General features: G+C 38.9%; 1 protein-coding gene across 1 annotated transcript in view; it reads right to left on the bottom strand.

Moving 5' to 3' along the window:
- Positions 1 to 1,615: 1,615 nt before the first annotated feature.
- ghrhrl (growth hormone releasing hormone receptor, like) overlaps positions 1,616 to 14,811 on the bottom strand; it is a 14,997-nt gene continuing 1,801 nt past the window's right edge. Inside the window, exons 2-13 of the mRNA XM_078258170.1 lie at positions 10,769 to 10,874; positions 10,113 to 10,220; positions 9,574 to 9,665; positions 8,595 to 8,698; positions 7,350 to 7,482; positions 7,033 to 7,186; positions 5,869 to 5,929; positions 5,453 to 5,522; positions 5,221 to 5,312; positions 4,306 to 4,435; positions 3,123 to 3,164; positions 1,616 to 1,717 (exon numbers count right to left, since the gene is read on the bottom strand). Of these exons, the coding sequence (XP_078114296.1) occupies positions 1,616 to 1,717; positions 3,123 to 3,164; positions 4,306 to 4,435; positions 5,221 to 5,312; positions 5,453 to 5,522; positions 5,869 to 5,929; positions 7,033 to 7,186; positions 7,350 to 7,482; positions 8,595 to 8,698; positions 9,574 to 9,665; positions 10,113 to 10,220; positions 10,769 to 10,874 (1,194 nt within the window). The remainder of the gene's footprint in view (positions 1,718 to 3,122; positions 3,165 to 4,305; positions 4,436 to 5,220; positions 5,313 to 5,452; positions 5,523 to 5,868; positions 5,930 to 7,032; positions 7,187 to 7,349; positions 7,483 to 8,594; positions 8,699 to 9,573; positions 9,666 to 10,112; positions 10,221 to 10,768; positions 10,875 to 14,811) is intronic.

Raw genomic sequence — 14,811 nt, 5'->3', positions numbered from 1 at the left:
ATTCCAGTAACAGCATATATTGTGTCAAGATTGTATCTGAATTACATGCAGCAACAATGACTGATGACTTTAGCTTGTATCACTTATTGGACATTCTGTAGCTGCCAGCTGATTATATGTTTATTTTGTGAAAGAAGTTGCAGAGAGCCATAATGAAGCTGAGTAAACATGTTATATTTGAACTTGCAGGAACCAGTTTTTTTTCACAAGGCAGTAAAACATCACAGAGAGAGGCACAAGAAAAGCAGCAACATCCAAATGCAACAACAGAGAAAAGTGACTATATAACAAGTCTGACAGTTGACATGTTTATACATTCAGTTTTAGGCAAACCATTTGTTTACATGAAGAGGATTGTGGACGCTGCAGAACTGGGCAGTGATTCAATACTTTGCATGACCTTTTATCTTGATAAAAAAAAATCTTATCACCTTATAACACATAGAGAATACAAACTAAGACAAAAATCTCACAAAAAGAGATCTAATGCAAATTTGGTAATTATGGGAATGCAGTTTTATCCTTCTTTATATGACCATGCAGTTCAAAGTACTTTACAATACGTTAGCATCATATATATTGATGTCAAATCATTTTGAATTATTACTATGATAAAGTTTCCATTCATGTTTTTTCGTCCTTTGCTGGATCGCAGATGGCAGTGGAGATATCATTCATATTGTTGGAGTCGAACACATGACATGACGGAACACAACACGCAAGTATACAGTGAAGTGGCTCTCAGCAGTGTGCAGGTGCAGGTTTACACTTTAAAAAAACCCACAACACTTTAGCAGCTAATGCCATGGTGTGACTTCAAGGTATTCATCTATTAAGCTGCAATTAAGGTATTTTATTTTTACCTTGATACTGTAAACACAGACTGTGAATTAATAAATAAATAAATAAACAAACCCATACATAAATATACAAAGAATTAAATGAATGATGATTCATTTGTGTGTCACTTGGCAGTACGCTACAGCTTCACATGTTCAACATGCTAAGCTATAGCATCTGTGATATATGGAATCAAATTTTGAATATACTTACTTTAGCATCTGATCTCAACTCTTTAAAATCCCATATTATAAAGCTTGGGCTTGAAGATACAGGCGCTAAAACGGAACATTTCAGACAGAATGAATCAGAAAATGAGTGTGTGCATTGTTTAGCTGGGTAAAACCTATATCCGCTGAAACTATTTACTTGCTAATTGATGGTTCTTTAATCATTAGGCTAAACTCTCAGTAAAATTAGCATTCTTTAATTTGACAAGCGAGGTCTCCAAGGAAAGCTTGAAGCTGATCTTTCTAAAGTTGTTGCCACATGGGAAATGCATATGAAATTGGTAGGATCTGTCTTGAAATGTGTCAGTAAAATGTAATGAGGTTTCAGAATCCTTTTCCATTGGTAAGTTCACCTTAGTTCCTCCATTCTGGCAGAAGGAACGCAGCTAGTAAACGAGTTTGGAATGAAAACTTACAGATGTGGCCGACAACCACTGGTATTGTGCGTACTGTGCAGCCCATTGGAGACGATGACATGCACAGAAGCAATCTTTAGCGGATGTCCAATTAACAGAAGACCTGTAGGATGAGGGGGAAGGCCACCACTAGAAAGGTGTGTCCATCTGGCTGCATTTTGCAGCAGGTGACACCACACCATAACTCCGCCCCTGCCACCTAAGCCACTGCATGTGGACTTCTTTTTGGACCTGTCAAACACACATACTCAAAATGCAATATTAGGCTGTTTTCAAACTATTAAGATATGCCACATATATTTCTTTAAATCGTTATGTAAATTAGGTTATCTACATATTCTTGCCCAGGTGTGGTGGAAATAAGCCTATATCCCAAAATTATTTCTTTAAACTTTAAAAACAGATAAGTCTTGACACGTAAAACTTGAATACTAAATGTAATAATTTGTTCCCCATTGCATCATAAGACATTTTATTGGATATTAAGTCATCTAATTTATGTGGTATGTTACTGGGGTATCGTAAAATGTATGAAGCAATTAGATATCATGCATTTCATCTGGCATCAGAACATTATTCATTGATAAACCACAGCAATAAACAACATTCTTTTTATCTATAAGAGGATATACAGTCATGTGAACAAATTAGGACACCCATGCTAAAGTTGACTAAAAAGAGGAATAAAAAAATCATCTTTAGAAAATTGATCTTAATGCCTTAATTAAAAAAAATGAGGAAAAATCCAATCTTTAAGGACACCAATTTTCTTTGTGAATGAATAATGTATCGTAAATAAATAAATGTTCTTCCTTAAAATACAGGGGGCATAAGTAAGTACACCCCTATGTTAAATTCCCATAGAGGCAGGCAGATTTTTATTTTTAAAGGACCCAGGATACTATGCATCCTGATAAAGTCCCCTTGGCCTTTGGAATTAAAATAGCCCCACATCATCACATCCCCTTCACCATACCTAGAGATTGGCATGGTTTTATTTCAGTTAGCCTAATAGCTGGTTTGATTTGCATTGAGAGATGATTTTATTGAAAGTACCCCATCATCCTGTCATACCCCATATGATAATTGAGTGACTTCCAAGTATTACACATGAGGCCCTAAACCACCAAACAGATGAACATGGGTTAAAGGTAAAGGTAAAGTTACTTTATTGTCACATACACACAAAATTCTTTCTTTGCATTTAACCCATCCCTCAAGGGAGCAGTGGGCAGCCATTTACAGCGCCCGGGGACCAACTCCAGATCTGAGCCAGTGCCTTGATCAAGGGCACTGACTGGAGAACCTAGTACATGTTTATTGATGGTGGGGGAAACCGGAGCAGCCAGAGGAAACCCAGTTATTACTAGTTAGTTATAACAGCATGTGCGTGGTTGGGCTCACATTAATGTTGGTGGTTACATAATTGCTCAAGGTCCTTCCCCTATGCAATAAGGGGAAGAGAGGTGCAAACTATTTTGCTTTTTAAGCCCTGACATCTCTTAACCACTCCCCCCTCACTGGTATGTGATCTGGGTAAACTAGTTTATTATGCAGCAGAGAGCTGTACAATACCTGTGTGCTTTGTTGAATATGTTATAGGAAATGATTGAGAGTGGTGTGGCTTTGTACTGACCTCTTGATTAAGAAAGCAATAGAGAATCGCTACAAGAAGCCCCTGTAAGAGAGATGGTAATAAGCATTAACACTTAGAACGAGTCGGAACAATTAAAACGCTGCGCACGTGAGGATATAGCTTAGATGACAAATGAAAAAGTAAAAATAGGTTCGGGAAAACCTATTATGTTTCTCTCACGCAGCCAGCAAACAAGAGTGGAATAATGAATGGTTTGGATTTCTACCTCATTAATACACTGTATGTATATGTATATGTGTAATTTAAAGGGAAAATGCTGTAAACTCTGCTCTTATCTTTATACTAAATTATGCAGAATTAAATTGGACTTACTTGTTTTACCTCTTTTATAAACAAAGTCTGGGTTACAGCTACTTGGGCACTTTTGTTACCAGTATATTCCATACTTTAGTGACACCTCTGTGCCTAATTAATTTGAATACAAGAAGGGGGACAAAAGCAAAACCCAATTTGGCAAGTTGGCTAGCAAACCCGCCTGTCTGTGCCACATGCGACATGAAGTGGAGGAAGCCATTTGACTTTTCTGTGGTTGCATGTCTTCAGCAGACTCAAACACTGCCAGCAACACAGCACTGCTAAGCCCATTACTACTATATTACAGCTTTTTAAGCATATAACTAGTGTTCTTCAAAAGCATTTTATCAAATAGGAATTTGGTATTAAATCTATTATTCAAATTAAAACACCTTTGATAATCTTTTAGCCGTTAGCAGTCAGTTGGTCATTAATATACAGACATTCATGTCCCCCTGAGGATGACTTGTTATTACTTTGGTGATCCCCTGACTCTATCAGGTCAAAATTTCACTTTGTCCAATACTTTGTTTTATGCCGAATACCTGCAAAACTAATGACATTCCCTTCAGCCTCAGCTGTACTTTAGGTTTAGTGCAAATTTGCAAACGATAGCATGTTAAACTGAGATGGTGAACACAGTAAACGTTATACCTGCTAAATGTCAGCATTTTTTCATATCATTGTGAGCATGTTATCAAAGGACCGTTCTGCCTAAGTACAGCCTCACAGATCTGATAGCATGGCTCTAGACTCTCAATCTTGTTTACATAAATTGTCTGTCGGAAGGAGAATTTTAAGATTAGGTTTCATTAAACAGCTTATTCAACACATAAAAGTAAATTAGCACTTGTGTGTATGTGTGTACCTGGAAGGATCCCATGCAGAGCTCAATACAGAGGCGCAGGTTAACATTGAAGTAGTCAGGCAGAAAATTGAAGACCATGTAGTGAGTACCAAACAAAGGGATGAGGAGGAGGGTGGACTTAGTCAGGCGTCTGTTGCACAAAAGGAAAGAAACAAGATGAAGGAGGTGAAGCTACCTCAGGGAGTCATTTAGTGAGCGTCTAATCTGAATGCTGCTCCGGGAAAGCATCATGCATGCAGACACGCTAATCATCAGATACCAATCAAGAGGATCTTGTGTGTGTGTGTGTGTGTGTGTGTGTGTGTGTGTGTGTGTGTGTGTGTGTGTGTGTGTGTGTGTGTGGGCGTCGGTCTATACACAGCTTTTGTTAATGAGGAGAAAGGTTGCAGCAGGAGCATGATTCAAAGTGAGGATAATAAAATGTGAGTGCAGGGGAACATATCAATTATTACCTGGTGCAATTAATTCAAGCTTCACTCAACTTACATACCTTTGGTGCTGTATGTCTTTAATAAGATCAGGATATGCATGATGTCCCTGAACACTTTCAACCAATTAGTGAGCCTGTTTCAATTACAAATTATGATTCTCGGAAGTGAAAAGGTAGACGTGCCCAGACTGACTAGTTTGAGGTTCAGTAGTGACTGAATGAATTATGCATTGCCAACTGTGGTGCATCAAAAGTTTTCACACGACTTGCATCTTTTGCTACATCAAAGTGTGAACTTATCAGAGTGGGAAAGTATTAAAGTAAGTGAAAAAGTACATGAAAAGGTGTCCATTCAACAGTATAAGATAAACAAGTCACATGGACACAATTTTGAAAAGCAGCACATGCAGTAATGTCTAAAGTAGGAGATACAGTATCACTGCTGAGTTCAGCCTCTCATACTGTGTGTGCAGCTAAAGCATTACCTGTACTGAGAGGAGTTATTGAAGTGGATCAGCCGAGGATTGAGCTTCTGTATCAGGATTCTGATGATGTTCATGAAGAGTATAAAATTGACCTGTTTATTGAAAAAGCAAGAATGAAAAAAGTCAAAACTCTCTATTCTAACATGCACAAAATCAAATAATCTGCATAGCAATCTGTAATCTGTTAGGTGCATAATTAACAGATTTGTTTCGGCACAATAGGAGCATTTACCGCTATAGACACAACAATTGGTCCCTTGATGATCCACCAATAGGGCGAGTCCTCGTTGATGTCCCAACATCTATGTAGGAAGACATTTTGAAATGCGCACTTTAGTCCGTCTGCAGAAGTTCTTTTAGGTGTGATGTACAATGACTTCAACTGACCGTGGAACAAAAATCAACTCATAACCAGAAACAAATAGAAATGAGTACAAATTGAGCACAAATTACACATTTGTTTTAAAGGTTTAAAAGTTTAGTGCCTCACCTCCTGTCTTACTGGTGTATTTCTTCCTCAAAAACCTATACTGTATATCAGTAAATCTTAGGAAAATGCTACACTGTGGCTCTGTTGGAATGGGATGTCAATGTATATAGGAAATAACTGTGCTTGTGGAGATAGAAGCAGTAGAAGTTTATACAAACTCTGTGTCCTCAAAATACACCCTGGATCCAATCCACAGGACAATGAAGAGCACAGGTACACCTGTGGAGAGGCAAAAACGAAAAACTAATGTCAGTTAGATGCAATCAATACACACTGAGTTGGTTGAATCATAAAAAGACAGTGAGCAGCGTGTGAACCTGTCGAATGACAACTTTTCTTGTATCTGTATTGATCTGTAAATGGAATATTTTAGAAGCTGCATGCACTACACGTCTACAGTATATGTTCTGATCAATTTCCTGCCTTGTCACTGCTGGAACAAATGTCTGTGTATTCATTGTACTAGTGGCAAGTTAAGGGACAGAAACATTCAACCCACAAATATAAGCAAATACATTAGTAGAGATTGCCACAGGGATGTAAATTATTAATATACTTAATAATAACTAATAACTATACTTAATTCAGTTTGTTTGGTAATTACAGCTGATGCCGTCGAGCCAGGAGAGTTTCTGTCTGCCTCTTGTTGTCCCTAAAGAGAGCTGTGAATCTCCTTTGAATCACAGAATTGCAGTAAGTATCTCACTGTTCAGCTCAATACGTCTGAAATCAAATTGAAAAATCAAGAAATCTGGTATGTGAATTAAAAAAAGAAAAGCTGCAACACAAGGCAACAGTGTCCAAAATAGAGACATGGAGTGAAAGTAGGAAATCGTACAGTGCCAGTGTTATCAGGAGAATAACTGTCTGGAACATCACACTTTAGGGATGTTAATAAAAAACACTCACATCAAAAAAGCAGAAAAACATTTTGCACATAATGCACTGGCTGCATAAACAGAATAAACAGCAGTGCCATGGCCCAAACAAACCAATGTGGACTTGAGTGCACTTGCACACTATTCAGGCAATTTGCATTAATAACTATTATTATTGTAGATTTTTTTTCTTGTCACGAGTATAACTCGTGACAAGAAACCAACATACATGTAACCAACATACATGTAATGCAGAGAGTAAAAGTCAAGTATCTGTAAATATATATGATCTAGTCTCTAAGTCCCCTCACTTGTAATCCTTGCATCTATTACCTACAAATGTCTTTTTTTTAACAGCAATTATAATACAGGGCTATCATAAAATCGAACCAAACTCTGCAGCTCAGCGTGACATATGTTGAGGAAACCGTCAAGGTCTCTCACCCCATCCCAGCAGGCTGAAGCCCCAGAGGCACCGACGGCTGTGATTAAAGGACGAAAGCAGCAGGGAATTGAGGTAGAGCGCCTCCACCAGGAGCCAGAAAAAATTGGACATTACACAGTAGTGACAGAAGACCACAGAGGCCTTACAGGCAAACTGGACAGAAGAAAACACAGGAAGGAAAAGAAGAACACAGAATGAACTGTTAGTATAAGAGCGGAGGTGCACAGTCAATATGCGATGAGAGCGATGAGGAATCTGCCCGTAGGAATTTCTTACTACAACCAAGAACCTTTTCCCGCCATTGTCATTATCTTACTGTGGAAAGGGTGCAGTGGTTGGTGTCGTCACTTGAGAACAGAGTTGCATCCTTTATGAACACCGCCACAGCTTTCAGGATAAATGTGATGAAGAGCTGGATGTGAATGAAGTTCCTGGCACAACGCAGCCTTCTGAAAAATTAGGTGACACACATGTAATAAATGTAAATGTAAAAAACATATCAAAGCCAGATGGTTTGATTAGAGTACAAGTCAGCCAGATGGTCAAAATAAGTTCTGCTTTACAACACATTGTTAAACCCTAACTAATAGCTATAACACCATGGTGTCCATGGTTTTTAATAGGCAGTTGACAGAGTATGATGATCAGTTTAGGGCCAAAAGGTTTGACAGAAAATACAAACAAAAACAATAAATAACATTAAACCAGAGATGGAAGTTATGGAACTGTGATTTTAAAGGGATTTCATAACAGATTTGTAAAACCAGCTGGACAGAGAAAAAAAGAAATCATAAATAAAGAGGTTTTGTGTTTCTGCTGTACATGCTCCTACTTCTTTGAATCCAGTGAACCATAGAGCAGAGAGCATAGAAACCCTTGACATTGTGTCAATCAGTTGCTAAGTGGACTATAGGACCTGTTAGCTCTAGGTCAATAAGGGTCCAAATCCAAGATGGAAAATATTGGAAATGAGAGATGGACACAGGTGGAGAAGGAGAATTACATCAGGGATTATGAGACAGGAAATGATGGTGAGTTTTTAGCATCATAACACCATGACAACTCCTTTCATTACAGTTATGTTTGGTTTGTACTTTTGGGTTTCAGGGTCTCTAAAATGACTTTTCACAACAGCATCGCTTCTCTTTCTTAAACGAAAAGTACAGCATTTTGGGAAAAATGCTCATTTGCTTTTTAGGCAAGAGTTAGATGAGAAGACCGATACCTCTCTTCTATGCAAGAGTGGTGTCAAACTTCTCTTCTAACTCTCAACAAGAAAGTGCAAGCTTATTATACTATTCCTCTAATATACTACACAAGGACACCTTTTTAAATGTGTCACAGCTAATGGCACTATTAAAGGCATCACTCTAAGAGAGTCTTGTAATAATCGTTTTTGATTACAGTACAACAATATTGTTGTGATTGTTTGGCTCTCTGTGGTGAATGCAATGGCCTTAAGATTACCATAATGCACTGGTTACCAATGAAAAATGGAATAAAAGTCTGTCTGCCTTTTGTCTGGAGAATCACAACTTATTTTAATGTCATCTGTTCTTACCTGAAGAACAACAGGATGAATACAGCAACAGCCAGCACCACTAGAGAGATACTGTACCCAATGGTGTATATCAGCTTCACTGTGGCAAAGTATAACTGCTCTGTCTGGAAGCAAGACGAGAACGAAGATTTTGTATTAAAGAACCTTACACTTCAATGTCCAGGCTTTTCAAAATGCTTCCAGGCCTCAAAATGAATGCAATGTCTCAAAGTGACACCAAATCGCAGACAAGCTCAGGACTCAACTGTAATGAAGAGATGACTGCGGCATTACAGCAAGAAAGCTTTCTCCATATTTTGAGGCTGAGTCTAATCACAGCATGACTGGACTAAGCAGACTACTCAATAAACTCAAAAAAGTAGATAAAGCATTAAAGCTACTTAATTACATGAGAACTTGTAATTAGTGACTCTTCGCCCCTGTTATTGGAAAACGTAAAAGGTCTTTTTTTTAACTCAAGACAAAAGATGCTCTGTGTAGCACCAAAATCAGTTTCTAATAATTATCTTCCCCCCCATCCTCTCTTTGTTAAACAAGATCATTTTAAAAATAATAATTTCAGCTATTACCTGATGGGTGACATTTAATTCACTTACTGCCTTGCAAAAGTATTTTAACATGACGCACATTTATGTTTGAATAGATTTTCTTTCCTGCTCTCGAGAGGCAGTGAGCCAGTAAGCATACGTACTCAAATCTAAACTACCCCAAAAAGGAACAAATGTAGGTGTATGGGCAACTGTTTCACTTCGTTACAGTCTTACAGGCCTCTTGTAACATGGTACATTTTTCTTTTCTAATTTAGCTTGTTCGGTCTGTTGATTTAGGAAGTTGCGACGCAGTCTGCATTTGTCCCTGTTTTTATTAAGTTTGTTTCTCAGTTCCTCCTTGTTTTTGTTGCTTCTCCTCCTGTCATGACATCGGGATTCTCACTCCCCAGTCAGACCTCTTAAACTTCCTCGCCCCCAGCAACTCTCACCTCAGGAATGTCATCATCCACACTGCAGGCGATGTGGTACGGTGGGAAATGTCTGGACCAACCTCCGCCGGTGCAGTTACGGCTCACTGAACCTGAGGTGAAAGGCCAAGATATCAAAGGGTCAGCCATGAAGAGATCACTTCAGATTAGATTCACCTGTCAAGAGAAAGTTCAAATGTTTAATGTTTTTAGCCATGACGGTAGTGGGTATGCCCACATTTGAAGGATATATTGTAATTGTGTCAATGCATAGTATTTGAACTCTCACACAACCAACTCTGTGATCATACAACCGCATTGAGTTGTCATATGAATGCTTGCTTGTTGTTAAGATGGGAATCTTTCCCTTTTCTGCCATCCATCCGATATGACTTGAATGCAGCATTAGCATGTAGCTCAAAGCACAGCCTCACAGGGCCGCTAGTGAGTAAACAAATAAACACACTTTGTGAAATGATCAGGATCAAAAACACCTTTTACTGCTCTGGTCATTATCTCAACAACCTCTTCACTCTGTCACCATGGGATCCTTTAGTCACCTGTGTTGTTTCTGAAGAGGGAGAAGATGGCAGGACAAGCTCTTTGGACTGTTTCCCCAACTTCTGCATGAGGCCAGCAGGCAACTGCATCCCAGAATGGCAGACAACCTTTTCGGAAAAGTAGAAAGAAGGTAAGTATGTGTCTATCGGGGTAGTTAATTAGAAGAGAGAGTCCATAAACACACATTTATATGCACTGCCATACACCGCTGCCTGAAATGCACACAGTTTAAATATATACTCATGGAGATACAGTAGAGGTAAATGGGGTGTATCATGCACAATACCCCCAACGACATTCCTCAAAGCCATAACATCCGCCTATTTGTAAATTGTATTAAAACAAGAATGAGGAAGTACTGTAGATCTGCAACCAATACCTTTATCTTGAGATGGATAACATACATACATCCTTATGTAACTATCCTTAATGGTCTCCTCTACAGATGCATCACAGTGATAAATCACCCAGTGCAATTTCATTCTACAGTTGGGACGCCCTGACGACTGATGATTCTTTATGATGCATTCATTCCCGCTTTAGACTCTTGTACTTAATGTGAACATTTGCAGTATATTTCATATCACAACTACAGCCACACCTGGATTTATATGAGGTATACTGCTGCAGGGTGATTCTAAAATGGAAAACACACCTTCTGTGGTTCTGTTGCCCTGCTCTACAATGTACTGAAGGCAGTGACGCTCCTCTTTCCTCAGCTGAAATATGTACTCGCATTCAGGGTGCAGGCTCGACAAAGCCTAGAGGTAGGAAAGAAGGAAGGAAGGAATGCTTTATTAGATATAAACAGACATTCAAGCAGAGGACACAGTGGCTTCTCAGTCTGTAATTCCATTTTATGTGTATGTCAATTTCTAAAGGGCAGTGACAGTGGCAGTGAGTAGGAAATGCTTTCCACCTAAAACAGTAACCTTTTGGCAAAAAGGATCTATTTCCGTCGGTGGCATTAAGCTAAATGATCTTTAACCACAGCGCACAGAGAGGGGAAGAAAATTCATTAAAAGAATTTGTTCCTAAGGACACAGATGATTGTTCTGGCCTCCAACAACTCCATGCTTCATCCATTTAGTGCCGCTCAGAGATCCTTCTGTTATTCTGCCCCTGCTCATCCCTCCAGTTTTTGATGCAAAATAAAAGCAGAATAACTGCACTTGCATTTGTCTGACATATATCTCGGACCAAAACAAAAAGGAATGTCTTGTATCTGGGAGAGAAAGGAACCGATGGAAGGTGGATGTTGGAGGGTAACGTAGGGAAGAAAGTGGATGAGGGGAGTGTGGACCAATTGTCATGAATGTGGTAATTATCCTTTGGACTGTACCGTAACACTGTGAGTGTGTGTGTGTGTCCATTTGTGGTGACGGGTTTCCACATGATAGGAATGCCAAAGAAAAGGGTCAAAGTGGCAAGACGGGCCAAACTAATCTAAGAACATTATAAAACAGATTATTATTGTTAAGGTTGGTGGTGGTAAGTGGAGAATCTTGTGTGAAGGGGCTCAACTTATCTTTCTCTTCTCCCTCCTCCCCAGACTCTTTACTGTAACTTCTGGGTTAAATTAAAGTGTCTTTTGTTTTTCATCTCATGCTGCAGATGAACTCAAGTGGTCTTGGATGTAAATGTCAGAGCCACAGGCAGGGTCATTTCTTGTTAGCTTTAACAACACACAGCAACAGTTTGTGTTTCCTGATAAAAGTCGTCCATGGTGTTGCTACTGAAGTACAGTATCCATCTGCTTTCTTTCTATTTGCCTACACATTTTGACATCATATAATATCTGCTTTCATATGGTACTGCACCTTATTTTTTAATTATGCTGCTATTGACTTGGAAAGAAACATAATTTGATTTCAATCTCACAGCCAGTCTGGTACAGAATTTGCCATGAAAAAGAAAACAAACAACCAGCAACAAAAGCTCTTTTTTTCAGTCACTGCATGAAGAAATCATTATCTAGTTATAGTGGCTAGATAGGTACTTATAGGCAGATATTACAATGCCCCTCCATTTCCAAAATAACTTGAAATTTTGAGAATGTAGGGCATTTAGTTTTTCCCATGCTGAGTAATTTTGAGGCCACTATTTGAGTTTTTCATTTGGTTTTTGAAGATGAAGACCTAAAAACACAGAGGACTGCCCAACAGGTCGCAAACACAGCCTTACTGAAGTCGTCTCTGCTATTGATAGGCATATTACACAGCCGTTTGTCCTGGATTCAGCTTAGTTCCATCGCATTTTGAAACACCTGAGGTAACTCTTAATGAAAAGAAGCTTCAGAGGCTAAAGTCCTCTGGGACCACAAACACTCTCTCTGGAGAGTTTCCCCCGCTCACCAGCTTTCTGAGTGTCATCCAATAGGATGCGCTCGTTGTGTGTTATAAACATTCCCATTAAAAAGATCTATGAGTTTCTCTGAGGGGCAAACAGCAACATCTGCACCCGTACAAAACCCACCTGGAGCCATTTCATGAAATTACATGACTGAGTACACCTTGCATATATACAGCTTTTTATTATCATAATGGTGTGCATAGGATTTGAACTGAGTGAGGGTATGATGTTATTGGAAAAACAAAACCACTTTGGAAATTGAAAATAAAATGCCAAATGTGTAATGGCAGTGTACAAAAAGTAAAATAAGTAAATTCATGAGTTTCAAACAGGGATTTTTAGATTCAAACATATTAATTTATTTGACACATTGATAAATATTCCAATAGTGTCAGTAGATAAGATATCTAATCTTCTAATTCAATCAAGCCAAACAGGTGCCTCTTACAAAAAAAAAGTTTGCCTTTGAGATTCACATCAAAGGCAAAGCCCTGGCATTAGAATAACTTAAACCTAACAGGCTGGGCATTAAATCAAGAATAATTCCGCGCCTTGAAATTCACCAGGATACATTTGAAAATAGATAACCATAGGTGAAATTGGTTTGAATCAAAACTCTCAATTTCTGTTTCTCCATGCAATCCCTCACCTCAGCCCTTTCTCCTAGGTTTGTTTCTTAGCTGTCAATACATATAATGGGATTCTTGGAAAAAAGCCGGAGCTTGTGTTTGTTCAGAATAACAAACCACTTTAGCAACTATGTCAAATCCAACTACAGAATAAACACAATACAGAAAACTAGGTGGAATTGAACACAATCCTCCTGACAGTTGTTGGAAAAATGTTTTGCCCCATTTTCTTTAAATAGGTAGGAACAAAGCAACCTCTCTGTACCATCTCTCCCTCCATTAATGTGGAACTAGCGCGCTTTGGAGGAGGGTCTGGCAAAGCGAGACTAATGTGGAACAGACGTGTCGGAAGCAACCTGAGCAAATCGCTGCCAGTCCTCTTTGTTCTTAATGCAATGCTAATAATTTAATGAGAGGTGTCATTGTGCAATTTACGCAGCAATTACTGCTCTTCCAGTTCAAATGCAGCGGGGGACTCGTGGAAAAATGGTTTACCTTGCCCCCTGCAGAGAAACCAGAGTTTGCGGTAAATGTCCTTCAAGGTGGGACATGTATATAATGGTATATTGTTGTCTGCTAAACTATGGCTGTTGTTATAATACAAGCATGGAATAAACAGCGCCAGAGTTAGAGCATTTATATTCAATACAGAAAGACGTATGCACTCATTACCATAAAGCGCACAACACAAAAGCATCATCAGATGGGGGTCATGTACTGTACCCCACATGGCTTCCCTGTATATGCAAGGAGATGCTGTGAAGATATTTTATACATGAGAATGGTGTGCAGTTGAGAGGAAGCCTGCAAAGCTTTGAATGGCAGGGGGTGAGGAACAAAGCAAGAGTCAAGACCGGGTGGCTGGTGATATGCTCATGCATTTTAAAGGCATGATGGGATAAAGGGAGACACCATGCTGCATTTAGGAGACAGAAACAGACATAAGAAGGGAATGGGAGGCTGCATAAGGTAAGTCTGGATAATATGAGCCATGAAACTAAAGGCTAAAGGCCCCTTTACACTGCCAGGTTAGCATGCAGTCTGCTGTAAAAATGTTCTCTGAGGGGTGAAGTCCATTATCCACTAACTACCCAAAAAGGGGCCATCGAATTGAGCTCACTTTGCAGATGTTCACTTCTATTTTCAACAGTGAATTAGGTGCACTTTTACGCTGCTGCCACAGTGGCACAGGATAAAAATATACAACATGCTCAGTCAGGAAATATGGTTATTAGGTGTCTTGCTGGGAGTTAGATGAGAATATTGATACCACTCTCATATCTTTACATTAAATATGAAGCCGGAACGAGCAACTGCTTAGCTTAGCCTAGCATAAAGACTGAAAACAGGGAAACAGCTAGCCTACCACTACATCTAAAGCTAACTAATTTACACATGTAGCTTGTATAGAAATGTGCAAAAGAAAAGTTGTTTTTTTTACAGTAGGGTTATGTGCTGTACTATTTCTTGGCCAAACCACAACTTGTCGTTTAGCTAAACGAGCTGCCGAATGTAACGTTAGTTTGTATTTATTGTACAGTGTATATTGTTGACAGGTGTTGAGTTTCTCATCTAACTCTTGGCATAAAAAAAGAATAAGTATATTTCTCAAAATGTCTAACAAAAGACTTAAGATAAGGTGTATAGTTGAACATTGAACTAATTTTTTCACCATGCAGCCAAAAAATATGACCAGACAAAAACATTTCATATTTTT

The sequence above is a fragment of the Sander vitreus genome, chromosome 9 (genome assembly GCF_031162955.1).
Source record: "Sander vitreus isolate 19-12246 chromosome 9, sanVit1, whole genome shotgun sequence".
Classification (NCBI taxonomy): domain Eukaryota; kingdom Metazoa; phylum Chordata; class Actinopteri; order Perciformes; family Percidae; genus Sander; species Sander vitreus.
The sequence above is the reverse complement of the archived record's forward strand: the minus strand, read 5'-3'. Positions and strand labels throughout refer to the sequence as shown.